The sequence below is a fragment of the Leucoraja erinacea genome, chromosome 9 (assembly GCF_028641065.1).
Source record: "Leucoraja erinacea ecotype New England chromosome 9, Leri_hhj_1, whole genome shotgun sequence".
In the NCBI taxonomy this organism is placed as follows: Eukaryota; Metazoa; Chordata; class Chondrichthyes; order Rajiformes; family Rajidae; genus Leucoraja; species Leucoraja erinaceus.
The window spans coordinates 52,512,587-52,539,620 of NC_073385.1; the positions used below are offsets into that span (position 1 = coordinate 52,512,587).

At 44.6% G+C, this 27,034-nt stretch overlaps 1 protein-coding gene across 1 annotated transcript in view; it reads right to left on the bottom strand.

Annotated features, from left to right (window-relative positions):
• synj2bp (synaptojanin 2 binding protein) overlaps positions 1-24,084 on the bottom strand; it is a 30,775-nt gene extending 6,691 nt beyond the window's left edge. Inside the window, exons 1-3 of the mRNA XM_055640822.1 lie at positions 23,927-24,084; positions 9,119-9,255; positions 2,414-2,509 (exon numbers count right to left, since the gene is read on the bottom strand). Coding sequence (XP_055496797.1) covers positions 2,414-2,509; positions 9,119-9,255; positions 23,927-23,987 — 294 coding nt within the window. The 5' untranslated portion in view covers positions 23,988-24,084. The remainder of the gene's footprint in view (positions 1-2,413; positions 2,510-9,118; positions 9,256-23,926) is intronic.
• Positions 24,085-27,034: the final 2,950 nt, after the last annotated feature.

Genomic DNA, 27,034 nt, shown 5'->3' on the forward strand with positions numbered 1-27,034 from the left:
AATTTCCCAACTGCAGTGCAATATATGGGGCCTTTATGGCCGCACAAATCTGCAATCAGCTGTAGTTCATCATTCCTGCCTGCTCAAAAGACTGAGACAATGTTGCCTTGAGAACTAAAATATATTGAGTAATGGGCCTGTCCCACTAAGGCGACTGCAGGAGACTATGCAGTCGCCACATGTTTGCGGGTGGTTGCCAGGGAGTCGCTTTCATGGACACTGTACACTGTGCTTTAGCCGTCTTAATTACAGCGGCAACCTTCCTGTTCATCGCGGTGTGTGTCTGTATCACCTTGGCTTTGCACGGTGGGAATTTCACTCAGAGAGCACTCCCCCCGCTTGCCCTGTCACCCGCCTGCATAACGGGCTGGTGAAGGAGGCTGTGTGTGTGTCTGTGTCTGTGCGTGCGTGTGCGTTCCACTCTGACAGTTACCGTTGACAGTCACCGGCAGTTGCCTGAAAAATCGCTGACACAGGCCCATAACTTTCAGAACTAGTCAACCAAAACAATGCCAAACACTGAAACCAAATAGAGACTGTTTGTCAAGGTTGACCAAAATAATTGTTGGTTACATTAAAGCAACAAATCCACAATTTTAATTTGTCTGATTTAAAATATGGGTACAATTTTTATTTCCTTCAATGATGTACAATCCAAATTAAATGGGTAACTTGTTCTGAAATGAATTTTCCATTTCAATTTAATAATAAATTTTAAATTATGAATCATGAGTATAAAAGAACCAGAATAAAACAGACTAAATTATGCAGATTCACCAGTCATGCTGCTACAAAGGATAGATAGACAAGGAACCGCAAACAAAAACTGCCTACAAAAAAAAAGACAAAATGCTGAAGTAACTCAGCATCTCTGGAAAACATTTGTAGGTGACATTTCGGGTCAGTTCCCTTCTTCAGACTGGGTGACGTGAAAGAAAGCTGGGAGAGAGGGGAGGTAGAACAAAATGTGATAGGTAATAGGTGGACATGGGCGAGAGAGGGGTTTGTTGGGCAGATGGTTATGTAAAAGGCCAGAGATTAAAGCAGAAGGTGGAAACCAAAAGATCGAAGTTGCACATTGTGAAGCAGAATATTAGGCTCTGTTCCTCCAGTTTGCTTGTGGCCTCACTCTGGCAATGGAGAAGGCCCAGACCAGAAAGGTCAGTAGGGGAAGGGGAATTAAAATGGTTATCAACCAGGAAATCCAGTAAGTCTGTGACTGGTGGTGGTATCACTTGAGGTGAATGAACTGTCAAAGGATGATGTGATAGATGAAGAGGCTGGTAGGATGAAACAATGAGGAGGGGGGAGGGCCAGTAAGAGGGAACTATGGGACACAGAGGAGATGCTGGCGAGGGATCTATCTTTGACAGCAGAGGGGGAACCACATGTAATAAAAGAAAGAGGAATGAAAAGCCTCAGCTTGGCAGCAGATGCAGCAGAGACGGATGAATTGAGAGTAGGGAATAACATCTTTGCAAGTCAGAATCAATAGTGTCAGCAGTGAAATATATCCCTCCCCAAGACTGAAACCAAAGAATTTGCATTCAAATAGTAAATTTTATGACAAAAGGATGTTCCAAACTCTATAATAAATTCTGAAATGCAATTTCTATTCTAGGCACAGCAGCCAACTTGAGTACAGCACAATCACAGAAACAGCAATGTGATGGTGACTTGACAATCTGTTTTGGTAACTTGGTTGAGTAAACAAATACTGGACAAGACATTTCAAATATTAAAAGGCAGACAACTGCAAATACTGGAAATCTGAGTGGCACAGCTGATAGAGCAGTAGCCTCACAGTGCTAGAGACCAGGACTCGATCCTAATCTAGGATGTTGTCTGTGTAGAGTTTGCACCAAATGGGTTTCTTCCAGGTGCTCGTTTCCTCCCATATTCCAAGGAAAATGTTGACAATACCCTGCAGCTCAGGCAGCATGTGGAGAAATAAGCAGTTTCTGATCAATGATCTCAGATTGGAACCGATAACGGTTCATAAAGCTGAAACATTAACTGTTTACTCTCTGCACCAATGTTGCCTGATCTGTCAAGTATAAAGTTATTTCCATTTCACATCACGAATTACCTTAATCTGTCCCACACTGACATGTCAATCCAGATTAAAGTATTTACATGTCTGGAGACTGATTTGAACCTATGTACTTCTGACTCAGAAGCACGTGTACCACCACCGAACGAAGACTGACTAAATAGCTAAGCGAGTCGTTTTCACGCAACATTACTTTAGACAAATTGTTGTTTGGAGGTGGAAACTTCAAAACAACATCTCCACCTTTACAAACCGCAACAAAAAATAAAACGGCACTCAGGCTTCCTGTAAAAATTAAGCACCAATGCCTTGGAGAAAATTAGAAAAGTGATGATTAAATTACAAATTTACAAACTTTACCTTTTTTAAAACCAATAGTGTCACCTCATTGCCGGAATTTCGAAATATTTCCACTGCTTCCTGATGCGTAACATCATCAAGCTTTTGCCCATTGATCTAATTGGTGAAAGAGAATTTAGTTTTAGATGTTACCGATGAAGAACATATTTTATATACTCTAAGCAGTGATGTGATAGAAGGGTTAAGACGAGTAACAAATTTGGCAGGGAAATTAAAGAGATGTGCATGTACAATGAGGTGGCATTTCACCGATTATCAAATGGGATAAGATTAAAAGATACGTAAAGGGGGTAATTTTCTGAAATATCTTCGGGAGAATTTTGTAACCACTATGTTGCAAGTTTAACTGTGGAAGCAGCACAACTGAATCTGGTGATGGCAATGCAGTAGACCAAAAGCCAATTGGTGAACTGGCCCCCCACCTCGCGGCCTACCAGCTGGATCAGAGCGGCATTTCCTGCCGGGGACCGGGAACCGGACCAGGGCTGCTACAGCGGCGGCGCAGCGCTGGAGTCACCGCGGAGCGGGCGATGCCTGCCTGGGTCGCCGTTTGGAGCTCCGGAGCGTTGAGCCGGTGCTCCAACATCGTGGAGCTTTGGTGCGGAGAGCTTCCAACGCGGGCGGCGCTGAACAACATCGTGGAGTCCTGGGGCGCCTTGCAGAGGGTCTACAGCAGTAGTCTCCACCCGGCGCGGCCTGAGGACTTTGGAAGCCGCCGACTCCGGTAGGAGGGGGCCGACTTTGGTGTCCACGCCGCTGAGGACGTCCCGCAGCCCCGACGTCGGACTTGCAACACCCCGGCGAACGGTCCTGAACATCGGGCCGCCCGTAGCGGCAACTGCGGAGGGCACGGGGAGGCCCTGACCGCGGGGAACAGTGGAGGAAGAGACTGAATTTGGTGCCTTCCCACACAGTGGGAAACTTTGATTCTGCTGTGTGGGGATGTTTTATGTCAAACCCTATAGTGTGTTTTTATTGTATGGCTGTATGGGAATTTCATTTCACTGTGCCATCTGGCACATGTGATGAATAAATCTATCTTGTATCTTGAACACCTGAAGAATGATCATTGCATGGGCGGAAATCCTGGGGGGAACGGGGGGGACGGCACACGGGGGCCTGTAAGAATAACAAATAACGTTCTCCTCAAAGTGTGATCTTCATAAGTGATAGGAGCAGAATTAGGCCATTCACCCCATCAAGTCAACTCCGCCATTCAATCATGGCTGATCTAGTGCCCTCCATAATGTTTGGGACAAAGAGCCAACATTTATTTATTTGCCTCTATACTCCACAATTTGAGATTTGTAATAGAAAAAAATCACATGCGTTTAAAGTGCACATTGTCAGATTTTAATAAAGGTAATTTTTATACATTTGGGTTTCACCAGGTAGAAATTACAGCAGTGTTTATGCACAGTTCCCCCCCATTTCAGGGCAGCATAATGTAGGTATGTTACAAAACCTACCTGAATCGTGGCTGAGCATCTGCCCCACCCCTTGTGTGTGATTTTGGCGCTGTTTGGAGGGGGCGGGTTTAAAACGCGATTTTTACTAGGCTGTTCCAATCGCAGATGTTCAGCCTAGTAAATCATTAACGGAGAATCGCTGCAAGACCCGGTCGCAAAAGCTATTATTAGTTTTATAGGCCTCGAATAATAGATATAATAGTTTTAAAAGCTAACGTTCACTCCGCAACCTCTCGCAGCCCCAGGGTTTTATAAAGCAAACAATTAAAGGTATGTACCTTATTTTTACATTAAATGGGGCATATATATAACCCTGAATATCAAGTTATTTATAGCGAGTAGTTCATTTTGGGCTTTTTATATCCCGCAGTATTTTTCTCGGCATTTGAGGGCACTAATCCAGCGCGCTGTCAACGTTCTAAACCAGCGCGTTCCACATGAACCCACTAGAAAGCCGATTTAAATGGGCATTTATTTACAGCAATTGAACACTAAATTCCTTCCATTTGGCCTATAAATTAATGTAAATTAGATATAAAAATCATGTTATATTGTGAATTATTTGTGAATAATCTTTGGACACTTAGGCTATTTAAAAATGTCAATCTTTCCTTAAGAAATGGGCTTTTGACTATCAAAGATCACAGCTTTTTTGTAATGTCCATTGAAAATCAATAGGGAACAAGATGCTAATTTCCGAGTATGAAAATGGCCATAACTTTTTTAATACTTGAGATATGAAAGTGAATTTGGTGTCAAATTAAACTTATTGTTATGCTTTATCTGATGGGATAAATTGCAGACTTGATTTTTAAAATCTCAAAATTTTGTAACATTGCTACATAATGTTTGGGACCCAACAATGTCATGTAAATTAAAGTAGTCATGTTTAGTATTTTGTTGCATATCCTTTGCATGCAATGACTGCTTGAAGTCTGCGATTCATGGACATCACCAGTTGCTGGGTGTCTTATCTGGTGATGCCCTGCCAGGCGTGTATTGCAGCCATCTTTAGCTTATGCTTGTTTTGGGGCTAGCCCCCAGTTTTCTCTTCAGCATATAAAAGGCATGCTCAATTGGGTTCAGATCGGGTGATTGACTTGCCCACTCAAGAATTTACCATTTTTTAGCATTGAAAAACTCCTTTGTTGCTTTAGCAGTGTGTTTGGGATCATTGTCTTGCTGTAGAATGAACTGCCGGCCAATGAATTTTGAGGCATTTGTTTGAACTTGAGCAGATAGGATGTGTCTATACACTTCAGAATTCATTATGCTACTATCATCAGCAGTTGTATCATCAATGAAGATAAGTGAGCCAGTACCTATAGCAGCCATACATGCCCAGACCATAACACCTCCACCACCGTGTTTCACAGATGAGGTGGTATGCTTTGGATCTTGGGCAGTTCCTTCTCTCCTCCATACTTTGCTTTTGCCATCACTCTGATTTAAGTTAATCTTCGTCTCATCTATCCACAAGACCTTTTTCCAGAACTGTGGTTGCTCTTTTAAGTACTTCTTTGCAAACTGTAACCTGGCCATCCTATTTTTGGGGCTAACCAGTGGTTTGCATCCTGCAGAATAGCCTCTGTATTTCTGTTCATGAAGTCTTCTACGGACAGTGGTCATTGACAAACCCACACCTGACTCCTGAAGAGTGTTTCTGATCTGTCGGACACGTGTACGGGGATTTTTCTTTATTATAGAGAGAATTATTCTGTCATCAACTGTAGAGGTCTTCCTTGGCCTGCCCGACCATTTGCGATTAGTAAGCTCACCAGTGCTCTCTTTCTTCTTAATGATGTTCCAAACAGTTGATTTTGGCAAGCCTATGTTTGGCTGATATCTCTAACAATTTTATTCTTGTTTCTCACATAATGGCTTCTTTGACTTTCATTGGCACAACTTTGGTCCTCATTTTGATAAACAGCAATAAAAGTTTCCAAAGGTGATGGAAAGACTGGAGGAAAGACTAGGTGCTGAGAGCTATCTTATACCTGCATTAAGGAGAACACACCTGAGCATTTACAAACACCCTATGAAGCCATGTGTCCCAAACATTATGGTGCCCTGAAATTTCTACATGGTGAAACCGAAATGTATAAAAATGGCCTTTAATAAAATCTGACAATGTGCACTTTAACCACATCTGATTTTTTTCTATTACAAATCTCAAATTGTGGAGTACACAGGCAAATAAATAAATGATCGGTCTTTGTTCCAAACATTATGGAGGGCACTGTATCTCTCCTTGTCAACCCCATTCTCCTGCCTTCTCCCCATAACCTATGACACCCTTACCATAGTCATGCACAGTTGCAGAAGGACACCTTTGTTTCTTGACTCAAAACCTCTCACCATGAAATCCAACATATCATTTGCCTCCTTATTGGTTTGTTTCACCTGCACATTTGCTTTCAGTGAATAATGTACACAAGGAAGCTTGATTCCATTCGATACCAATGCTTCCCAATCTAACATTATTTAAATATACTGCCTTCCTGTTTGTGCCACTGGCGTGGATAACTTTGAAACAATCCGTGCAGGAGTAGTCCATTCGGCCCTTCGAGCCAGCACCACCATTCAATGTGATCACGGCTGATCATCCACAATCAGTACCCCGTTCGTGCCTTCTCCCCATATCCCTTGACTCCACTATCAATTTATGAGCCCTATCTAGCTCTCTTGAAAGCATCCAGAGAACCCACCTCCACCGCCCTCTGAGGCGGAGAATTCCATAGACTCACAACTCTCTGTGTGAAAAAGTGTTTACTCATCTCCGTTCCAAATGGCTTACCCCTTATTCTTAAACTGTAGCCCCTGGTTCTGGACTCCCGCAACATCGGGAACATGTTCCCTGCCTCTAGCGTGTCCAAACCGTTAATAATCTTATGTTTCAATAAGATACCCTCTCATCCTTCTCAATTCCAGAGTATACAAGCCCAGCTGCTCCATTCTCTCAGCATATGACAGTCCCTCAATCCCGGAAATTAACCCTGTGAACCTACACTGCACTCCCTCAATAGCAAGAATGTACTTCCTCGAATTTGGAGGCCAAAACTGCACAAAATACTCCAGGTGTGGTCTCACTGGGGCTCTGTACAACTGCAGAAGGACCTCTTATACTGCTCCTATACGCAACTCCTCTTGTTATGAAGGTCAACATGCCATTCGCTTTCTTCACTGCCTGCTGTACCTGTATGATTACTTTCATTGACTGATGAACAAGGACCCCCAGATCCCATTGTACTTCCCAACTTGACACCATTTAGATAATAATCTTCCTTCCTGTTTTTGCTACCAAAGTGGATAACCTCACATTTATCCACATTAAACTGCATCTGCCCACTCACCCAACCTGTCCAAGTCACCCTGCATTCTCATAGCATCCTCCTCACAGTTCACACTGCCACCAGCTTTGTCATCTACAAATTTGCTAATGTTACTTGTAATCCCTTCATCTAAATCATTAATATATATTGTAAATAGCTGCAGTCCCAGCATCGAGCCTTGCGGTAAACTAGTCACTGCCTGCCATTCTGAAAGGTACCCGTTAATCCCTTCTCTTTGTTTCCTGTCTGCCTACCAATTTTCTATCCATGTCAGCACTTTATCCCAATACCATGTGCTCTAATTTTGCCCACTAATCTACTATGTGGGACCTTATCAAATGCTTTCTGAAAGTCCAGGTACACTACATCCACTGGCTCTCCCTTGTCCATTTTCCAAGTTACATCCTCAATAAATTCCAGCTTAGTCAAGTATGATTTACCCTTTGTAAATCCATGCTGACTTGGACCGATCCTGTTACTATTATCCAAATGTGCCGCTATTTCATCTTTTATGATTGACTCCAGCATCTTCCCCACCACCGATGTCAGGCTAACTGGTCTATAATTCCCTGTTTTATCTATCCCGCCTTTCTTAAAAAGTGGGATAACATTATCTACCCTCCAATCCACAGGAACCGATCTAGAATCTATAGAACATTAGGAAATGATTACCAATGCATCAACAATTTCTAGAGCCACTTCCTTAAGTACCCTGGGATGCAGACCATCAGGCCCTGGGAATTTATCAGCCTTCATTCCCGTCAATCTACCCAACACTATTTCCTGCCTAATGTGGAATTCCTTCAGTTCCTCTGTCACCCCCAGATCCTCTGGCCACTAGTACATCAGGAAAATTGTTTGTGTCTTCCTTAGTGAAGATAGATCCAAAGTACCTATTCAACTCATCTGACATTTCCTTATTCCCCATATAAATTCACCTGTTTCAGTCCTCAAGGGTCCAACTTTGGTCTTAACTAATGTTTTCCTCTTCACATACCCAAAGAAACATTTACTATCCTCCTTTATATTCTTGGCTAGCTTACCTTCATACCTCATCTTTTCTCCCCATATTGCCTTTTTAGTTATCTTCTCGCTCTTTAAACATTACCCAATGGCTTCCCACTTATCTTTGCTATGTTGTACTTCTTCTCTTTTATTTTTATACTGTCCCTGACTTCCCTTGTCAGCCACGGTCGCCCTTACTCCCCATGGAATCTTTCTTCCTCTTTGGAACAAACTGATCCTGCACCTTCTGTATTATTCCCAGAAATACCTGCCATTGTTGTTCCACTGTCATCCTTGCTAGGGTATCTTTCCAGTCAATTTTGGCTAGCTCCTCCCTCATGGCTCCACAGTCCCCTTTGTTCAACAGACACCTCCGATTTACCCTTCTCCCTCTCAAATTGTAGATTAAAACTTATCATATTACTACCACCTAATGGCTCCTTAACCACGTTCCCTTATCAAATCCTGTTCATTACACAACACTAAATCCAGATTGCCTTCTCCCTGGTAGGCTCCAGTACAAGCTGTCAAAGAATATGATTTGATGCATTTGGGCTGACAGGATGCAGGGTTATAACGGAAAATGTCATAGTTCTAAAGAATGTGCAATGACAAGTGCCTCAAATGGATAAACATTTGAAGTTGGCTGGACATATTTTAAAAGTATTAGCAAAGCTTGTGGAATCTTGGGCTTTGGAAATTGAAAATGCCAAACCATGACAAAAGTATTGCAATGTGCTCTGGTTACAATACATTAAGAAACATGGGAAGATACCGGAGAGATTTGCTAGAATAGCTCCAGGGAAGAGGATTTGACTACATGCTAATGCTGGAGAATCTGGCATGTCCAAGGTTAATTTCATACTCAGTATTCAAATTAAACAACTTAGATGTCTTACTGCTAAGATTTGGTCTTGCTCCTTTAATCGTCCATCAAGAGCTGCTGGTCCATCAACTTTTATTTTGCTCACATAGATTGCGCTGTCCTTACAATTGGGCTGGTAATCAGTTCCTCCAATAATATTGAACCCCAACCCTATAAATAAGGAAAGGTGTAAATAAAATGTTACAGTACTAAAAATCCTGTATCAAAATTGATTGACACATCAAAAATGTTCTCAAATAAAACAAACCTTTATAATCTGCCGTATTCTTCAATAAAAGTGCCAACTAGCAGCAGCTTTTAAGAGCAACATGAAACAGGACATATATAATGTGTGATTAGGCTGAATTTTAAGTACTTATTAAAACATCCTTGTGACAAATTTGAATTGGAACAAGCGTCAAGTATGGGCCCATAAGATTTCTAAGTTATTTAAATGTAGCCTGCATGGCCCTAATGTTAAATGCTCCACCATTGCCAGATGTGATTTTAGCATCTTTCAATCTAACCACCAAAATTCCATCTTCAATTATCCAGTTCTTTTTCTTGCATTCTTCTCCTTTAAGATTTTCTTTGGAAACTCAAACTTAGACATCTGCACTAAAAGGTCTCTTTCAGATTTTTTTGTTTTGATAATAATTCTGGGATGTTTAATTTTGTGTCAAGTGTGTTTAATTGTTGAATATACCAGGAACAATGAAATTTTTACTTGCTGCAGCATATATAATAATCAAAAATACAATAAATTATCCACTATACTAGGTAACCAGACCATACCACATTAGCAGGGCTGCCAACTCCCACGCATTGAGCGTGAGACTCAAGCATTTCGCCAAATTCTCACGCTCGCATGCTGATCTCAAATTTCTTGCGCTCTGTCGTGAGAAATTCTGTGATCAACAAGAATTTCAAAATTCATGTCAACTGCATGGGCCACGGGTGTTGGAGAGCCGGGGCTGAGGGAGGGATGGAAGCAGAAGAAGCGGCGGGAGCAGATGCAGACAGGGAGCCGGGGCTGGCGAGTGCTTGCCAGGCTGGTGAGTCCCTCGCTGCAGTTCCCGCCATGGAGCAGCCTCAGTGCAAGAGTCCCGGGACATCAGAGGTGTCGGAAGCGTTGCGCCGCTGCCGTGCGAGTCTCTGTGCCGAATTCGCCCTGGTGACCGGCATGGATCAGGCTGCGGCTCGATGCATCCTGGAGGACAACCTGTGCCTGCTGGAAGTAGGTACCAAGCACTGGGTAGAAACGGTGGAAGATAGTGGCCTTCAAATGGGTATGGTTGGGGAAAGAAATCTGCTTGTCTGCTAGGTTTTTACTTACTGTAACTGCACGAAAGATGTTCCCGATGTTGGGAGAGTTCAGAACCAGGGGTCACAGTTTAAGGATAAAGGGTAGGCCAGTTAGGACTAAGATGAGGACAAACTTTCTTCACCCAGAGAGCTGTGAATCTGTGGAATCCTCTGCCAGAAGGTAGTGGAGGTCAATTCACTGGATATTTTCAAGAGAGAGTTACATTTAGCTCCTGAGGCTAGCGAATTAAGGGATATGGGGAAAAAACAGGAAAGATGTACTGATTTTAGATGACTCGAAGGGCTGAATGACCTATTCCTGCACCTAATTTCTATGTTTCTATGCTTGAGTATATGGCAATAAAACTCGACCACTTGATTTTCAAGCATTCATGCATGGTGGAGATATGATGTAGTCATAGTGATACAGTGTGAAAACAGGCCCTTTAGCGCAACTTGCCCTACACCCGCCAACATGTCCCAGCTATACTACCTGTTTTTGGTCCATATCCCTCCAAACCTGTCCTATCCATGTATCAGTCTAACTGTTTTTTAAATGTTGGGAAAGTTCCTGCCTCAACGACCTCCTCTGGCAGCTTGTTCCATATACCCACAACCCTTTGTGTGGAAAAAGTTACCCCTTAAGAAGTTACCTCTTAAAAATACTTCAAACAAAAAAACATTGAAATCATACTTCTATAATGCACTAAAACATGATTTTAATACATCAAATTTCAAAACGTCCCTACTGTGGGGGGGACACATACACACACACCTCTCCCCCCACCCGTTTGCTCCACTCCCTCCCCAAGGCCAGTGATCAGTGATCGCTCAGCCCCCCCCCGCCCCCAATTTCAAAAACGCTCCGTGGCCCCCTGGTTCAGACAGAGACCGTTGCCAGATGTGAGCGGGGAATTGAGGCTAGTTGTCCGGATGTCTGGATCCCAATGCTCAGCACTTCATGTTTCGAAGTTGGCTAATGTTATTGATTTGTAATTAGTTGACAAAACTTTAATTTATTAATCCGGGATATCCGGGGGGTTGGGATAAGTGTAATATTAAAATGACATGCAAGGTGTCAGGCTGTCTGTCACAACATGCAGCCCCAATAGCCCATTATTTCCTTCAGTTAAATATTGGGAACGTAGCACTTTTGCCATTTGCCACTCAACTATTATGTTTGTTTACCTTACTGACTATTTCTAAACCCCCCAAATTCCTTTGACAGGTTGAATAGAAATGCCCCCAATCTCGTTGTTTTATTAATTGAACAGTAAGATGAACATCCTCAAGGAGTGTAATCAGATGGAAATTGATTCAGATGCGATGTTTAAGAGCTTGTTCCAAGAAGGGGCATATTTTAAAGGAGTGATAGACATACTTGCAGGGGAATGTGTGAAGAGGTTATTATTTGTCTTTAGTTTTAGCTTGAACCAGGACATCTGAAGATTCAGTTTAATAAAGTAATTGTGCTGATACTGACTCCAACCAACCACGTAATGAATATCATCCATTCCGGAGGTTTTATTTGTAGACAATAGACAATAGGTGCAGGAGTAGGCCATTTGGCCCTTCGAGCCAGCTCCACCATTCAATGTGATCATGGCTGATCATCCCCAGTCAGTACCCCATTCCTGCCTTCTCCCTCTATTCCCTGACTCTACTATCTTCAAGAGCCCTATCTAGCTCTCCCTTGAAAGTATCCAGAGAACCTGCCTCCACCGCCCTTGGAGGCAGAGAATTCCAAAGACCACTCTCTGTGAGAAAAAGTGTTTCCTTGTCTCTGTTCTAAATGGCTTACTCCTCATTCTTAAACTGTGGCCCCTGGTTCTAGACACCCCCAACATCGGGAACATGTTTCCTGCCTCTAGCGTGTCCAAACCCTTAACAATCTTATGTTTCAATGAAATACCCTCTCATCCTTCTAAACTCTAGAGTGTACAAGCCCAGCTGCTCCATTCTCTCAGCATATGACAGTCCCGCCATCCCGGGAATTAACCTTGTAAAACCTACGCTGCACTCCCTCAATAGCAAGAATGTCCTTCCTCAAATTAGGAGACCAAAACTGCACACAATACTCCAGGTGTGGTCTCACTAGGGCTCTGTACAACTGCAGAAGGACCTCTTTGCTCCTATATTCGATTCTTCTTGTTGTAAAGGACAACATGCCATTCGCTTTCTTCACTGCCTGCTGCACCTCCATGCTTACTTTCATAGACTGATGTACAAGGACCCCCCAGATCCCGTTGTACTTCCCCTTTTCCCAACTTGACGCAATTTAGATAGTAATCTGCCTTCCTGTTTTTGCTACCAAAGTAGATAACCTCACAAAGTGGATAACCAAAGTGGATAACCTCTCATTTATCTGCATTAAACTTCATCTGCCATGCATCTGCCCACTCCCTCAACCTGTCCAAGTCACCTGCATTCTCATAGCATCCTCCTCACAGTTCACACTGCCACCCAGCTTTGTGTCATCTGCAAATTTGCTAATGTTACTTTGAATCCCTTGATATATATTGTAAGTTAATCCCTACTCTTTGTTTCCTGTCTGCCAACCACTTCTCTATCCATGTCAGCACTCTACCCCCAATACCATGTGCCCTAATTTTGCCCACTAATCTTTTATGTGGGACATTATCATATGCTTTCTGAAAGTCCATGTACACTACATTCACTGGCTCTCCCTTGTCCAATTTCCTAGTTACATCTTCAAAATATTCCAGAAGATTAGTCAAGCATGATTTCTCCTTCATAAATCCATGCTGACTCGCACCGATCCTGTTATTGCTATCCATATGTTCGGCTATCTCATCTTTTATAATTGATGGTAGGAGGGTAAACAGTCTGTGGTTGGGGTGAGAGCAATCCTTGACGATGCTGAGCACCCTTCGCAGACAACGCTTGCTTTGGACAGACTCAATGGAGGGGAGTGAGGAACCGGTGATGCGTTGGGCAATTCTCACCACCCTCTGCAGTGCTTTCCGGTCGGAGACAGAGCAGTTGCCATGCCATACTGTGATACAGTTGGTAAGGATGCTCTCGATGGTGCAGCGGTAGAGGTTCACCAGAATCTGAGGAGACAGATGGACATTCTTTAGTCTCCTCAGGAAGAAGAGACGCTGGTGAGCCTTCTTGACCAGAGTTGAGGTATTGTGGGTCCAGGAGAGGTCATCGGAGATGTTGACCCCCAGGAACCTGAAGCTGAAAACATGTTCCACCTCTGTCCTGTTTATGTGGATGGAGGTGTGTGTGCCGCCCCTAGACTTTCTGAAGTCTACAATGGTCTTCTTGGAGTTAAGGGCCAGATTGTTGTCAGCGCACCATGCTGCTAGGAGCTGGACCTCCTCCCTATAGGCCGACTCATCATTGTTGTTGATAAGGCCAATCACCGTTGTATCATCTGCAAACTTGATGATGGTGTTAGTACCATGTACAGGTGTGCAGTCGTAGGTGAAGAGGGAGTAGAGGAGGGGGCTCAGCACACAGCCCTGTGGAACGCCGGTGTTCAGGGTGAGGGTTGAAGAGGTGTGCTTGCCTAACCTAACAGACTGGGGTCTGTTGGTTAGAAAGTCCAGTATCCAGTTGCAGAGGGAGGGGTCGATGCACAGGTCACCGAGTTTGGTGATCAGTTTAGAGGGTATAATGGTGTTGAATGCTGTCCTGTAATTGATGAACAGCATTCTTACGTAAGTGTCTCTGTTGTCGAGGTGGGAGAGGGCGGAGTGAAGTGTCGTTGATATGGCATCCTCCGTACTCCTGTTCTTGCGGTAGGCAAACTGATAGGGATCCAATGTGGGTGGTAGGCAGCCTTTGAGATGTGCCAGGACCAGCCTCTCGAAGCACTTGGTGATGATAGGACTAAGTGCAACTGGGCGGAAGTCGTTGAGGCTTGCCGCAGTGGAGTGTTTTGGCACCGGCACGATGGAGGTGGTTTTAAGGCACATGGGGCCAACTGCTTGGGCAAGTGACAGGTTGAAGATGTCAGTCCAGATGTCTGTCAGCTGCGCAGCACAGGCCCTGAGGCATCAGGGCCAGCAGCCTTACCTGCATTAATCCTACTCAGTGCCACATACACGTCGTAGGGGGTGAGTGTGAGGGGCTGGTGATCGGCAGGGAGCACAGCCTTGATGGCCATCTCTAGATTGTCCCTGTCAAAGCAGCCATAGAAGTGGTTAAACTCCTCAAGGAAGGAGGCGTCGCTGGATGTGGGGGTGGTGTTGGTGGGTCTACAGTCTGTGATGGCCTGGATGCCTTGCCACATGCGTCGGGGGTCGGAGTTGTTGTTGAAGTGGTCCTCAATCCTTATTAGAGGTTATTGTTTGCAGACAATAGAGTCAAAAGCCTAAGCAACAAACAGTGGTAGGTGCAATAAGCAGGAACAATGCACAAATAACATTGGACAATAGGGTTGTCAGATCAGTTTTTGAAAGGCCACATCAATTATCTATTTGAAGATTCAGTGGTGTTTATTGTGCTGAAGTAACTCATCGTGTCAGGCAGAATCTCTCTTAGTACTTTATCTCAATTTGTGTCCCATATCTTCCTTTTCTTTCCTGAAAATGCTGCAAATAGCAATCAGTGTACTAATTTTGAAAGTTGAAGGAAGAAGTCCTCGGTACGCTATGAATTGTTTATTTTTGAGGCAGATGTAGCAAGAACAAAGCACTTATCTAAAAATTGGTCTCTACTATTTATTAAATCCCCTCATAATTGTATCTACCTCACTTAAATCTCCCTTCAGCTTTGTCCATTATAAAGAATAATCCGTCTACATAATCTATTCTCACAGTTAAAGTGTTCAAATGCAAGTTATTGTGGTTATTGTGGCAGTTGATGAGGACAGATGAGAGGGTCCGAGATGCAGAAGAAAACGGGTGGCAAGAAAGATTGTTAAAATATACTTAGATGGCAGCTTTATCAACTGTATACATGCAAATTACAAATGAAGTCATTTTGTGTTTGTTGCATTTCTGCCAGAAGTCTTATGCATTGGGAAACTGGACAAGAGCCTTCTGGGTGCAATTCAGCTTGGAGTGGCTGGTGCTTTTCCAACATCAAGAAAGTGCACAATACTCATCTCTACTTTGCTGTAAAAAAATTGGAGCAGTAATATGCAACAATCTAAAAGTTTAATTCAGTTAACCTTGAAGCAGTTCTGCAACAAACCTCATCCATTAGTCACACGCCATGGAAACAGGTCTTTCAGCCCAAATTGACCATGAGAACCAAGATGCCCCATCTAAGCTAATCCACTCTCCCCATCTAAGCTAATCCACTCGCCCCATCTATTCCTCTCATGATTTTATACACCTCTCCAAGATCATCCCTCAGCCTCCTGCGATCCAAGGAATAAAGTTCAACCTCTCCCTAAAGCTCAGAACCTCTCCAGTACCTTAAGCGTACACAGATGTTGGGCTAAAAAAGACTGCTGGAGTAACTCAGTGGGTCAGGCCGCATCTCTGGAGAATATGGACAGGTGATGTTTCTGGTCGGGGCCATTTTTCAGACTTAGCCTTTTCCTTTCCCTTTCCCTAACCATATCATTTGTACCAATGTGCACATCTCCTGGCTGTGTGCCTTCCCCCTTGAGAATGTTTAGGAGCTGCTCTAAGATATCCTGGTTCCAGAGAGGCAACACACCATCCTGTATTACTGCTGTAGAATCTCCTGTCTGTCCCTCTAACTAATAGGGCTCCTATCACTTTGGCTCTGTTTGTCTTTCCTTTTCTTGCTTTGCCTTGGGGCCAGGCCTGATACCACAGACATGACCAGTCATCTATACTATTACTAAAACTCTCATCTTGACCACTTCCAGCTTGCATTAAAAAAAAAAAAATATGCAAAAACTGTACCCTTTATCGCTAGGATTTTTTCGCCACTGTTCTCCTCTCCTCCAAGCACACCAAATTTTGTTCCGATCGGTGGAAGATTACAAAATTTATGAAGATTTAAAAAAGCATGAGATCAGCAGATTGGTCTTCTCGCATGTCAGTCACCATGAAGGTAACGTCCCTTCCGGCACCCGCTGCAGAATAAAGCCCTGGAAGTGGGGCCGAGTCCACAAATGCTGATTGAGTCCGCAAGAGTGGAGTTGGGAAAGCCGCTGTGTGGAGTCGGGAAAGCCGCTGTGTGGTGCCGCGGCCGGTGGGTCAGGCCTTATCCTGAGTGGAGCCCCCCTCCCCCACACACACACCCTCCCCCCCCACACCACCTATCTCACTGAATGACCTTCTGATCTGCTGACCTTTCAATATCATTAATAACTAAAAGATCCCCACTGAAACATCAATGTTTTTACTGTAGAATCCGCCACAAGAATCTTTACAGGTTGCATTTTCATTCACAGGCATTACAAACAAAGATCAACAAGCAAACGGTTTGATTAGAAAATGCAAAATTGAGAGTAAGCAAGCTTGGTGGAAAATGAAAGTAAATAAGGAAAAAAAAATCAATTTCAGCTCAAATAATTAGCCAGATGGACTAATTGCAATGCTGATGCAGTTTATGAATTGAGTAAGATCAGTTACAGTGGTATCAAAGAAGTGTGAGTGAACAATACTATCTAAGGCAGACTACATGTAGTGTAGAATTAACAGTGAATTGGGAAATGTAGAAATATAATCATAAAAGATAAGTGTATATAAACAAGCTTGTCTTCTTACTGAAAAAAAACAGGGAATATAAGAATAATCTTTCAATGGAATGTACAAATTGAATAAGAGCAAAACATTTCATTATCATTGTGCCAATATTAAAAAAAAAAAATTAGCTTATGCAGACTGAATGAGCTGAAGGTTCATTAATCAGAGCATTTCCACCACATCCATCTTAATCAAGTTAGAAAAAAACTCTCTGAGTACAGGTGCAGTAAGGGGCATTAAATAAGTATTGCCCCCAAATTTAGAATTCTGACTTTTATTTAACACCCTTTCCCATTTCATTTCCAGCCTCAAGATCAATGTCAATTGATACCTTTCCAGGTACTGTACACTGACTGAGAATATCTCTTAACTGTTTCTTATAACTGTGCATAGAAAAATCCCTGCTAGTTAGTCAACATTTCAAGACAGTTTAATCACACGCATCAGAAACAGAACAATAAAATTCTTAATTGCTGCAGCTCTTACAGGCATATTAAGACAATATACAATAAACAATACAAAAACAATTAATTATACTAGGTAACCCAGACCAAAGTTTGGCTCATGCAAGCCAAAATACATAGTGCAATCATTAAACAATGCCCATAGTTGTTTGGTGCCGAAGTAGGGTTATGGGTAGGATTGTACCTATGGTTTACAAGACTCATGGTTAGGGAAAAAAGTACATAACTCAATGATAATGAGAAGGAAACAGGTATAATCTCATTGCTACGCTGGAAACATGGCTTTACGGTGACCAAATTGTAAAAACTAAATATTCAAGGTATTTAACATTTCAGAAGGATGAGTCTCAAAAAGGGGATGGTATCAATAGGGGAGATGCACAGTGGTGCAAAATGAAGTTGGCTTGACAGAATATTAACGTGCAATTAACATCAACTTGGATTGAACCAAGCAACATTGGCAAACATTTTTGCCGGAAAACACTGGCAATTTATCTTTTGACCACTATATGGTTGTGTCATGAAGCAGGAAATCAGAGATGAGTGCAATGAGGCAATACAGTAATCATGGCAGACTTTAACCCACTTATCAACTGTATTAATCAAATTTACTGTAGTAAGGTGGAGGACAAATTCATGGAATGTAGATGAGGTGCTGTTCTAGATCAATACCGAGCAACAAACTAAGCAAGAGGCTATTTTGGAACGTTTGGTATAATGGGAAAGTTAATAGATAATCATTTTGCCAATGAATCTTTGGGAAAAAAAGTGAATATAAATATGATAGAATCTACCATTGAGTTGCAATTATATAGCTCAATGCAGAAGTAAAAAAAAAACGAATCTATATAAAGGAAATAATTAAAGCGTGAGAGGAGATTTAGCTGTGGTTGACAGGAAGAATACATTAAAAGATATGTTGGACACAGAATGGTTAGAATTTTTTTTTAAACTGCAAGTTCTTTTTTTTTTAATCCTTTGAGGCACCACAAACTCAACAGAATAGAAGAAATGTATTTATGACCGAAGAGAAGTTAAAAATTGTGTTAAATGCAAGGAAGATGCTCATAACATTATCAACATCAGCAGTGCACTTGAAGGTTGGAAGCATTTTTGGAAAAAACAGTAACTAACTACTTTAAGATGGAATACGAGATTAGATCGGCAAGAAAAGTTAAAAACTCATTGGTAAGACCATTTATTGTTACAAACAAAATGAAATGACTAATTGGGCCCCTTACAAAAAGGGAGGGGGTGGAATTTATAACAGGAACTTCTTTTTTGTGTCCACCTTCAAAGAAAACTGAAAAACCTGCCCAATACATTAGAGAAGAAAGGGCCTAACGAGAATGAGGAAAAAGGAAATAATGGTACTGATGACGTTGGCGAATTTGAGGGCTGACAGATAGAAAGGACTCATACATTGCAGAGCTTTGAGAAAAGTGGCTTTTGAAATAGTGAATGCTCTGGTCATCTTCCAAAGCTCTATAGCTGTCTTCTCTCTCTGGAATAATGCAATATACCAATTATTATTGCATAATTTAAACAATGGAGGCACAGAAAAAACAACTATCTTTTTGGCAAGCATCAATTTAAGGAAAATGTTGGAATCCTTAATAAAAGATATAATACCAGAATATCTTATGAAGAATAATGGAATTGAGTAGAGGATTTCTGAAAGGAAAATAATGTTTTGATTAATCAACTCGTGTCCTTTGCGGATTTGACTGATGGAATAAATAAGGAGGAAACAAATGTGATACATTAGGATTTTCAGGTGGTTTATGATGAGGCTGATGCACAATGTTAGAGCAGAATTGGAGGTAATATATTGAAAATTGGTTTTCCTAGAGAAAACAAAGAGTAGGATTAAATAAATAATTCTCAAGTGGGAAGGTTGTGGCTCATGGAGCACCAGAAGGAATCAACGCTTGATCCCCAGTTTTGCACAATCGATATTATGACATTGGCTTAAGCGACTGAGTGTTGTATGCTAAATTTGCTGCTGTAAATTCCAGGTAGGATTGAGTGTACACAGAAGAATATAAGAAGATTTCAAGGGAATGTGGATAAACCGAGGGAGTAGACGAGAACATAATTGTTGGAATAGCGTGGAAAAATGAAAAGTTACCACTTTGTTGCACATAACACAAAAGTGGAGTTTTGGTAAATGTAAAGAGATTTTGTAGTGATGTTCAAAGGAACCCAGGTGCATACAAGTCACCCAAAGCCAAAATACAGGTGCTGCAAGTGATTGAGAAGGACATGGTACATTAGTCTTTATTACAATTGAGTTCAAATTCAGGAATAAAGACATCTTATTGTAATTTTAGAAGGCATTAGTAGGATACACCTTGGAGTAGCATGTAAACTTTAGGTCTCCTAAACAAATACAGTTCATACTTGCCATCGAAGGAGAGAAATTAAGATATACAGGTGCACAACCTTTTATCTGAAGATCCAAATAACGAAAACCTCCGAATAGCGGACATTTTTTCGGTCCTTGAAGAAAGGTCCTTGAAAACGTTCACAGCGGTCGGTCCTCGAAGAAAAGGGAACTAAATCCCCATTCATGAAAGAGAAGGTGAGGGTATATTGCGGGGGAGGGTTAATAATTGACAATATGGTTCTGCCTGCCCGCTGAGTTAAAAAGTTTCCACGGTAGACTCACGATACACAGTGTATCGTGAGTCTTGCGTGGGAACTTTTTAACTCAGCGGGCAGGCAGCAGCAAATTGTCGCTCTCTTCAGTTTCACCCCATCTACACCCCTCTGCTTCCCGACCATGTGTGTGACCCCTTCCCTCCCCTCTCCAGCTCCCCGCTCATTGCACCGGCGCGGGGGCTTTGCACTGTCTTCACGTCGGCGATGTTAGCAGGGCACCGGAGACGTCAGGACCAACGGGACACCGACCCCCAGGCCCACTGCAAGCACGGAGATCCCAGAGACCCACAGCCAGCAGCAACCCAGTCCCGTTCCAACTCCAGATGAAAACTGCAAACTGGCCGGAGACGTCAGGACCACCAGAAGCCGTTCCCCGAGCTGCGCCCCCTCATCGGGACACCGACCCCCAGGCCCACTGCAAGCACGGAGACCCCAGAGACCCACAGCCAACAGCAGCCCAGCACAGCCCCGCTCCAACTACAGAGGAACCTGGGTTGCGGATGACGGGGCGCAGCTCGGGGCGTCGTAGGGGCCCATCGGGGAGCGGGTTCCTGTTGGTCCTGACGTCTCCGGCCACCTGCCATCCTCCGGGAACTGTACCGCCCTTGCAGGAGAGTGGGGTTGTTTGCAGTTGCAGAGGGAGGGAGCAAGGGCGGTACAGTTCCCATTCTCAGCTCCAGTCCAGGTGGGTGGCCGGAGACGTCAGGACCAACAGGACACCAACCCCCAGGCCCACCGCAAGCACGGAGATCCCAGAGACCCACAGCCAGCAGCAACTCCAGCCCAGCCCCGCTCCAACTCCAGAGGAACACGTAGGGGCAGAAGCTGATGGTGTGCAAGGTACGTCTTGTTCTTGGGGTCGCGCAGCTCGGGCTGTGGGCGAACTGCCACTTGTCGCCGTAGCGGCCCATCGGGGAGCGGATTCCTCTGGAGTTGGAGGGAGAGGGGGGTATTGTGCTGTTTGATCGCCCCCTGCTATCCTAGGGACAGGGGGACACATCGGCTATTTAGACTGGTGGGCAATCACTTCCAAAGTTCTGCCCACAGTCAGTACACCTCTCCTACACTGCATTTCATACAAACGTTTATTCTGCAAGAAAAAAACGACATTGAAGACTCAAACTTGCGACCGAGTAACTGCCGGGATCAAGGCGCAAACTCGCGATCTTACGGATATGAGCCAAGCACTCTACCATTGAGCCAGCCATTAAAATCTACGCAAATAAATTTACATTCCGAAGGCCGACAAATTCTGAATTACGAAAAGTGTCTGGTCCCAAGGCTTTCGGATAAAAGGTTGTGCACCTGTGCTAAACTGGGGAGTTATCATCAGAATAAACAATAGAGACACAAGGAACTGCAGATGCTGGTTAACAACAAAAACAAGACACAAAGTGCTTGAGTAACTCAGTGGGTACGTATCATCTCTGGAGAACATGGTTAGGTGTTGTTTGGTGCCTGGAACATCATCTATCCACGTTCTCCAGAGATGCTGACTGACCCACTGAGTAGTCAGGTCTGCCTGACCCACAGAGTTGTACCAGCACTTCATGCTTTTTTGGGAATAAACAATAGGTCGTTTAAGACTGAGGGAAGGAAAAGTATCTTTATTCAGTTTGATAAACCTTTTGGAGTTTTCAACCCACAAGGCTGTAGGCTCAATCATTGTATGTGTGCTGTACAGAGAACAATAGATTTATGGATATTAAGAGAATTAAAGGTTATTGGGAGTACTGGGATCCTCATGAACAGCAGCCAAAGCCCAAAAGACCAAGTGGTTTACTTCTCATCACACATATATTCTTGTGTTCAGACTCAGAGATATGTGAAGCAACTGTGGCATGTATTGCTCCAGCAAAATAATTATATCCAGTTACATCAAGTCAACACAAGATTTAATATTTGAAATAAAGGAGTTATCGTTAACCTAATTTCTCCAATGGATTCACGGTCACCAGCTATTAATCATGAAGGCAAACATCCATCTTTGCTGCATCGTGATACCACAATGTGCTAGCTCATGGTCTGAATACATCATAAAAACTCCAATTGCCACTGGACAATCACCAGCAATTAACCAACAGATATTCTGCCCTATAACAATGAAGACACTTCAGTACTTCATTGGTAGCAAAGCGCTTTGGAAAGAAAACCTACTCCTCTAGTTTTGTCTCCGTGTAATTATATAAATGGATAAACCCATTGATAGTGCCTCATGTCAAACCTGACACCAATGTAATGGCACCACTGGTTTTAACAGAAATTTGGTTGACCATTGGTGATGCTTCACCTCTGTTCCATCTTGGGGAAGGCAGGGAGCCTGACGGAAATACAGGCAAGGGGTCCATCAACTGCAGTAGAGGTCGGAGTGGAATATCAAATTCCATCAACTGAAACGCAGCAGTAACATCCTTTTAAGCGACAGGATGTGAGTCAATAGGTTTACAATAAATGTCACCGGAAAGTTTGTCACCAAAGATGGAGATGAAGCGATCCAGAAAGGGGAGAGGCGCTCTTACGTTTGACATAACAGAAACATTTGCAAATATTCTAAAACCAATTCTGATGCTTTCCCAAAAGGACAAAGTGCTGGAGTAACTCAGCATGTCAGGTAGCATTGCTGGAGAATATAAATAGGTGACATTTCAGGGTGGGACACTACTTCAGTCTTCCCCTCAGGTAGGTTCTGCATCAGAGATGAGAAAGAGCATCCTGAACTGCAATGACCTTGTTCTTTCTTTGCCCCACCCTGACTCTACCATCTTTTACATTTTTTCGAGATGCATCACAGCATGGTTTGAAAGCAGCTCCATCCAAGAAATTGCAGAGAATTGTGGACACATCCCAGACCATCACACAAACAAACCTCCCTTCCATTGACTCCATTTACACCTCACGATGCCTCCAGCATAATCAAGGACAAGTTGCACCCTCTTCCTCCCTCTTCTCCCCACTCCCATTGGGCAAAAAGGTATGGAAGTGTGAAAACACACACCTCCACATTCAGGGACAGTTTCATCCCAACCGTTATCAGGCTGTTTAACCATGTTACGAACAACTAGAGAGCAGTCCTGAACTACTATCTGCCTCATTGGAGATCCTCGGACTATCTTTGCTTGGACCTTATTGCCTTTATTATCATGCACAAAATGATATTCCCCTTAACATGCATCTGTCCACTGTGGATGGCTCGATTGTAATCATCACCCTTCATGAGTCAAGTGTTTTATTGTCATGTCCCAGATAAAACAATGAAATTCTTACTTACAGTAGCACAACAGAATATGTAAACCAGTCCACTGGTTGGTTAGCATGCATCAAAACCTTTTCACTGTACCTCGGTACAAGAGACAATAAACTAAATTTGAGCTCAGGGTGCCCTTGTTCACATGCCCAGGCCCCGTCCAGACATCCCACCCATTTGTCCACAGACATCCCACCCAACTGTCCACAGACATCCCACCCAACATTCCACAGACATCCCACCCAACCGTCCAGACATCCCACCCAACTGTCCACAGACATCCCACCCAACTGTCCACAGACATCCCACCCAACCGTCCAGACATCCCACCCAACTGTCCACAGACATCCAACCGCTCTGCTCACACGGTGGCCTTCCCCGCGGCACCATGGATTCCCGTTATGTGCCTCTCCGTCTGCCCACTGCCAAGAGGACATATACATTCACCTCCACGCTGGGTGCCCAGCTCCCCGGCAGGGGATCTCCCCTCCCCTCCCCTCCCCTCCAACACCTCCGAGTACCTGCAACGCCTCGCTTCAGACGGATCTCCTCCGTCAGGGTGGCGACAGCCGCGCAACTCATGCCGACGCGGGCAGAGCAGCCGCCGCGACCACGGAGCCGGGGCCTGGCTCAACCCGCGGCCTCCTCGCGCATGCGCACTCAACCGTCCTCCGGCACGGCCCGCCGGCCCTGACGCAGGCGCAGACGTGACAGTGACAACAGTGGCAAGTGCAGGCCAGGTGTGTTCCATGGTTCCTCATTGTCTCAATGAACTTAGGTACAATCAAATTCCTTTTTTTGTTGCAGACAGTTCAGTAAAAATCACAGGCACAATCACAACTAGAGTGTAAGAATATTTGGAAGAACATTTAACAACATATACAGGGCTGCCAACATTGGGTGAGAGTTAAGAGTGAGAAATTGCAAGGGAGAGTAGCGACCGTGGGGTGGATGGGAGGAGGGTGTTCAGGTTATTTGGGTTACGGCCCGTGTGCCGTAGGTTGCCCAACCCTGTCCTAGATGTTTGGCCTCATTGTGGTCCTCCCCATGTTTTACAACCGATTCACCTGGTTAGTTTTATCTCCGGCTGCTTCATGTTGTCGGCGGCTGCACATCCAACCAAGAAAGAAGAGAAGAGAAGAGATGCAACGTCACTCACAGCCGCCAACTGACGCGCTTCCACAGACCGCACAGATCGTTGTGATATGGCGCAAAAAGACAAACTGTGCAGGGACTGAAGACAGCGTGAGAATTCTGTCATCAGCATGAGAATTGGCTGAAATGCGTGACTCTCACACTCAAAGCGTGAGGGTTGGCAGCCCTGTCTAAGGCCAGGATGTGACAACAGACGCACAGGGAGACACATACACAAAGGAAGACACACACACACACACACCCAGGGAGACAGACACACACACACACAGGGAGACAGACACACCCACACAGGGAGACAGACAGACAGACAGACACACACACAGGGAGACACACACACACACACGGGGAGACACACAGGGACACACACACACAGGGGGACACACACACACACAGGGAGACACACACACACACGGGGAGCCACACAGGGACACACACACACAGGGGGACACAGACACACAGAGACACACACACACAGGGGGACACACACACACAGGGACACACACACACAGGGGGACACACACACACAGGGAGACACACACACACACGGGGAGCCACACACACACGGGGAGACACACAGGGGGCCACACACAGGGGGACACACACACACGGGGGACACACACACACGGGGGGGGACACACACACACGGGGGGACACACACACACGGGGGGACACACACACACAGGGGGACACACACACACACAGGGAGACACACACACACACAGAGAGACACACACACACACACAGAGACACACAGACAGCCAGAGACACACACACACACACAAGGAGACACACACACACACAGGGAGACACACACACACACACAGGGAGACACACACACACACAGGGAGACACACACACACACACAGGGGGAGACGCACACACACACACAGGGAGGGAGACACACACACAAGGAGACACACACACAGACACACACACAGGGAGACACACACACAGGGAGACACACACACAGGGAGACACACACACACAGGGAGACACACACACACAGGGAGACACACACACACAGGGAGACACACACACAGGTACACACACACGCACAGGGAGACACACACACACACACACAGACAGGGAGATACACACACACACACACAGGGAGACACACACACACACACACACACAGGGACACACACACACACAGGGAGACACAAACACACACACACAGGGAGCCACATACACAAAGGAAGTCACACACATGGAGACACACACACAGACACGCACACAGGGAGACACACACCTTTCCTTCCCCCCCTTCCATCCTCCCCCTCCCTCCCTCTCTTTCCTCCCTCCTCCCTCTTTTTCCTCACGCTTCCTCTTTCTCCCCTTTCTCCTTCCCTTCCTTCATCCCCTTTCTACATTCCCTCCCCGTCTCTCTTTGCCTCCATCCCTCCCTTTTTTTTTTCTCTCTCTCTCTCTCTCTCTCTCTTTCTCCCCTCCCTCTCTTTCCCCAGCCGCCCAATGGGGAGTCTGGCGGGCACGGTGTAGCGTGGATTGGCGGCGCTGGCGCTGCCATGTGAGTTGAAGGGCAGGAGAGGGAGGGAGCGAGGTTGCCGCGGCAGCCGGAAGCGCAGCGCTCGCAGATGGCTCACAAAAGCGCTGACACCCGCTGCCCGGGACCGATGCGCTTCCCCAATCCGTGCAGATCGCTGTCATGCGGCGCAAACTTGAGACAAACTGTGCAGCAAAGATCCTATAGCTCCGCTATAGGATCTTTGCTGTGCAGGGACTGAAGACAGCCTGTCAGCGTGAGAATTCTGTCTTCAGCGTGAGGGCGTGAGAATTGGCTGAAATGCGTGAGTGTCACGCTCAAAACGTGAGAGTTGGCAGCCCTGATATATAACAACAATGAACACATTTATAACGACATTTAAAGATATGTGGACAGGTACATGGGTCGGATAGATTTAGAGGGATAGGGGCCAAACGTGAGCAGGTGCAACTAGTGTAGATGGGGCATCTTGGTCAGCATGGGCAAGTTTGACTGCAGGGCCTCTTTCTGTGCTGGTGTATGACTCCATGACTCGAAGATAGACACAAAATGTTGGGAAGGCCGTGTTTGGAATATTGTGAGCAATTTTGGGCACCATACCTGAGGAAGGATGTGCTGGCTCTGGAGAGGGTCCACGGGAGGTTTACAAGAATGATCCCAGGAATTAATAGTTTAACCTATGATGAGCGTTTGTCGGCACTGGGCCTGTACTCGCTGGAGTTTAGTAGAATGAAGGGGGACCTCAATTAAACATACAGAATAGTGAAAGGCTTGGATAGGGTGGATGTAGAGAGGATGTTTCCACCAGTGGGAGAGTCTAGGACTAGAGGTGATAGCCTCAGAATTAAAGGATGTTCTTTTAGGAAGGAGATGAGGAGACATTTATTTTGTTGGTGGGTGGTGAATCTGTGGAATTCTTTGCCACAGAAAGCTGTGGAGACCAAGTCAGTGGATATTTCTAAGGCAGAGA